Source organism: Prosopis cineraria, unplaced genomic scaffold (assembly GCF_029017545.1).
Source record: "Prosopis cineraria cultivar Desert tree isolate PC_DT_omini unplaced genomic scaffold, ASM2901754v1 PC12, whole genome shotgun sequence".
In the NCBI taxonomy this organism is placed as follows: Eukaryota; Viridiplantae; Streptophyta; class Magnoliopsida; order Fabales; family Fabaceae; genus Prosopis; species Prosopis cineraria.
This window is the reverse complement of record NW_026555343.1, coordinates 39,425,798-39,429,995: the sequence shown is the minus strand read 5'-3', so window position 1 is coordinate 39,429,995 and position 4,198 is coordinate 39,425,798. Positions and strand designations below refer to the sequence as shown.

General features: G+C 37.3%; 1 protein-coding gene across 1 annotated transcript; it reads left to right on the top strand.

Moving 5' to 3' along the window:
* The first annotated feature begins 1,786 nt into the window (after positions 1-1,786).
* Positions 1,787-3,686, top strand: LOC129288476 (threonine synthase, chloroplastic-like). The gene has a single exon (XM_054925071.1). The coding sequence runs from the start codon at positions 1,898-1,900 to the stop codon at positions 3,482-3,484; it is 1,587 nt and encodes a 528-aa protein (XP_054781046.1). The 5' UTR covers positions 1,787-1,897; the 3' UTR covers positions 3,485-3,686.
* Positions 3,687-4,198: the final 512 nt, after the last annotated feature.

Below are 4,198 nucleotides of genomic sequence, written 5' to 3'. Positions count from 1 at the left end.
TAGCTGAAAGTAGTGAAGCAATAAACAGTAGCGATGATGAGGGGTGTAATGGTGGGTTGCAGTTGCAGAGAGGTTTTTTTCCTTTTTCCTTTTATTTTTTAAAATAAAAAGGGGTGAAATGGGTACTTTGATCTTTTTCTATTTTATGTAAATATATTTATTAAAATTATATCAGGATTCTATCTTCAAACTAAACATATTTTTAAAACCTAATTCTATTTGGATTTCAATTCCAATTCCAACTCTATCAAAAACTCTTTCATTATACTAAATAAGGTCTAAATTCTTCCTCCTCTTTTTTTTTTCCATCTACTCTCATCATCATGTTGCTTTTTTAACATTTATTATTATTATTTTCCTTTTTTATGTTAATTTAAAATTATATCCTAAGTTAAGCCCAATAATTATCTCTTACTTAATTTAATTTCCCTCAAATTTTCTTTCAAATTTCTATAAATTCTAATTGGTTCTAAAAAATTGAAATTGGGATATTATAGCATTTGCCACATTCCACCTACTTCTTGTCAGTGCTCCTGGCAAATTATAGAAAGAGATTGGCGGATGGCATTAATCCACGTGTCTTCACTCTCAAATTTCTCGATCTTCACTTATGATTCCCATTTTCATGGTTTCTTTACATTTTTCTAGGCTTTTATTCTAATTATTTTTTTAAAGTTGGCTCTTCAACTCATTGTTGAAAGATTGATTAAAATGGTGTTTGGTAAATACAGTCTCGAGTGACCCTAGTATGGTTTTAATTGGCACAAGGGTGATAGGAAAGAGAAATCGACATCTACATAATCAATCGGCATCAAATATGGCTAAATCAACACTAGACAAGCATGAAAACAAGCAAGAAGACATGCTACAACTAGTGCCAGTTCAACCATCCATGATTCCATCAGATGTAGCATGGTTTGTGCCAACTAAGATTCATATGATAATCAAGTTAACGAATCACCATCTTATGACTTGTATTCATGATTTCGGATTGTAGAAAGGTGTTTATTGTAAATTTTTTAATTTATATGAATTTTTAAATTTTCTAGTTAGGGATAAAACTGTGGTTTGATGCTCTTTACAAGTGATTTAATTTATAAGATGAATTGGGAAGCTCTCAAGTTGAAAATCAAGAGTTGGTTAGAGGTGGTGAACATTTTGGTGAAGGCACTCTTCAACAGAGAAGGGAGAAGAATGATCTAATTGTGGTCAAAGATGAGGAAAGAGAGGAGGGAGATGAATGGTGACACATCTAAGGTAGTTTGGTCAAAAAAAGGGACTTAACTATCAAAAGTTAATTTAAATTAATAGTGAGAGCGGTATTACTCTTTTTTTTTTTTTTAAGTTTTGAGGTGATATGGCTTTAAAAAAATTTTAAAATGCTAGATGCTCATAATAAAAAATTTTTTAAAGTATTTTTACCCTTTAACCCTATATTAAATTTTAATATTACAATTTAAACATGTATTTAAAAATGTATTTTCTTTTGTTTTTGTTTGAAATTAAGTCAAATTTATTTAAAGTTAACCTTTTTGTTTCATTCACTCTTTTTTTTGGCTGGGTTTATTTTTTATTTTTTTATATAATGTTCAATTAGATTAAATTTTGACCATTATCAAGTGGAATTAAAAATAACTCTCCCAAATATAGTCACCCAAATTTGAACTAGCATTTATTAATTAGTTTATTATTGGTGCTTTTGGTTTGGTTTATAATAACATAACAAAAGCAGAGCAAGTAATGCTAGCGTATAAAGTTTGTCCATTTATCATGCTTCGGCGGTTGTTTGCCAATCTGCCTTTTAAAGGTGCCTCTCGCATTTTTCATCGTCTGCGCGTTTCTTTGCTAAACAGCCAATACGAAAGTGACTCATTCTCGAGCCCACTGTATCTCCCTCATGGCTTCCTCTTCTCTGTTTCAGGGTTCTCCTTTCACCTTCAAATGCAAACCCTCCGTTCCATACCCACCACCCAAATACAACGCCTTACCTAATCATCTCAGCATCAAAGCTCAATCTCAACCCGGATCGCCAATTACCCAGAACAACTCTGTGTCCTCTGCTTCGAAACCGCGTCGCCCCGCCGACGAGAACATTCGCGACGAGGCTCGCCGCATCAATGTTGCCGGCCACCATCGATTTTCCGCCAAGTATGTTCCTTTTAAGGCGGACCCTTCGTCCACCGAGTTCTACTCTCTCGACGAGATCGTGTATCGGTCCCAGTCTGGTGGGCTTCTCGACGTCCAGCACGATATGGAAGCTTTGAAGAAATATGACGGTGAGTATTGGCGCAACCTTTTTGATTCTCGGGTGGGTAAGACCACGTGGCCTTATGGGTCGGGCGTCTGGAGCAAGAAGGAATGGGTGTTACCTGAGATCGATAGTGACGATATTGTGAGTGCGTTTGAAGGGAATTCAAATCTGTTCTGGGCTGAGCGTTTTGGCAAACAGTTTCTGGGCATGAACGATTTGTGGGTGAAGCACTGTGGGATTAGTCATACTGGTAGCTTCAAAGATCTGGGCATGACTGTATTGGTGAGCCAGGTCAATAGATTGCGAAAAATGAATCGACCTGTTGTGGGTGTTGGTTGTGCTTCTACAGGTGACACTTCCGCTGCTTTGTCTGCTTATTGTGCTTCTGCGGGAATCCCATCAATTGTGTTCTTGCCTGCAAATCGGATTTCTATTGCTCAATTGGTCCAGCCAATTGCAAATGGTGCGTTTGTGTTGAGCATTGATACTGATTTTGACGGATGCATGCAGTTGATTCGGGAAGTCACAGCCGAGTTGCCTATATATTTGGCTAATTCTTTGAACAGCCTAAGACTAGAGGGGCAGAAGACTGCAGCTATTGAGATTTTGCAGCAGTTTGATTGGGAAGTCCCTGATTGGGTCATAGTACCAGGGGGAAATCTGGGAAATATATATGCATTTTACAAGGGTTTTCGAATGTGTAAGGACTTGGGACTTGTTGATAGGATTCCAAGGCTTGTTTGTGCTCAAGCAGCAAATGCGAATCCCCTGTATTTGTACTTCAAGTCTGGTTGGAAAGAATTTAAACCCATAAGAGCTAGCAGTACCTTTGCATCTGCCATACAAATTGGTGATCCTGTCTCAATAGACAGAGCTGTTTTTGCTTTGAAGAATTCAGATGGGATTGTTGAGGAAGCAACTGAGGAAGAATTAATGGATGCCATGGCTCAAGCAGACTCCACTGGCATGTTCATCTGCCCCCATACTGGGGTTGCTTTAAGTGCACTGTTTAAACTGAGAAACAGTGGGGTCATAAAGCCTACAGATCGGACTGTTGTTGTGAGCACTGCTCATGGATTGAAGTTTACCCAGTCAAAAATTGATTATCATTCCAAATCCATTAAGGACATGGCTTGCCGATTTGCTAATCCACCAGTGCAAGTGAAGGCAGACTATGGGTCAGTCATGGATGTATTGAAGAAGTATTTGCTGAGCAAGGCTCCAAAACATTGATTAGACATTCCAATTTTGCTCTTGATTATCAATCTACTTAGGTACTGTAATGTCTAATTATAGTAGCTTCAAGTTTTTGAGTTCTCTTGGCATTCTGGATGCTGCTCTATGTTGTATTTTGCTTATTGTTGTAGACTATCTTTGTTGAGCGTTTTGTAGCTCTGAGAGAAACAAATTTGATAAAATCTGGATTTCAGATCTATTGCTTTTCTGTTGTGACTGCTCCAGAAGCTGATGGGTGAACATTCTTAATTAGGCCTACGTATTGTTATCGTTTCTGGAAATCAGTGAGTGCTGGAAAATAATACGTTGTAGATTAGTGGTATTTCTGGTATGTCTGAAATGGACAGAACCATGAGATCAAGCGGCAAATCAAAATAAACCTGATTGGTCGGATTGTCTCTCACTGCTATTTCATTTGGAGGATGGCGTGTGGTCACAAATTATCTGGAACAAGTCTGAATCACTCATCATTTCGGTGGACTTTGGTACATTCTATATTAAGGCACGGCTTCCTTCTCGTTTGAATTTGGTTAGTTTTGAGAAAAATAAATCAATATAAAATATAGTAAAATGTATAGCTCTTGACAAATGTAATGCAACTTGTTCATTGTTTTGCCCTCTGTGTACAGTGTTTGAGACATCTGTCAGACTGTCACAGTTTAATGTTTAAAAGTTTCCTGTCAATTCGTTGTTATTTTATTCCTGTAAAAC

Excerpts from the sequence above, each read along its gene's own strand:
- LOC129288476 (XM_054925071.1), top strand. The coding sequence starts at position 1,898 with ATGGCTTCCTCTTCTCTGTTTCAGGGTTCTCCTTTCACCTTCAAATGC.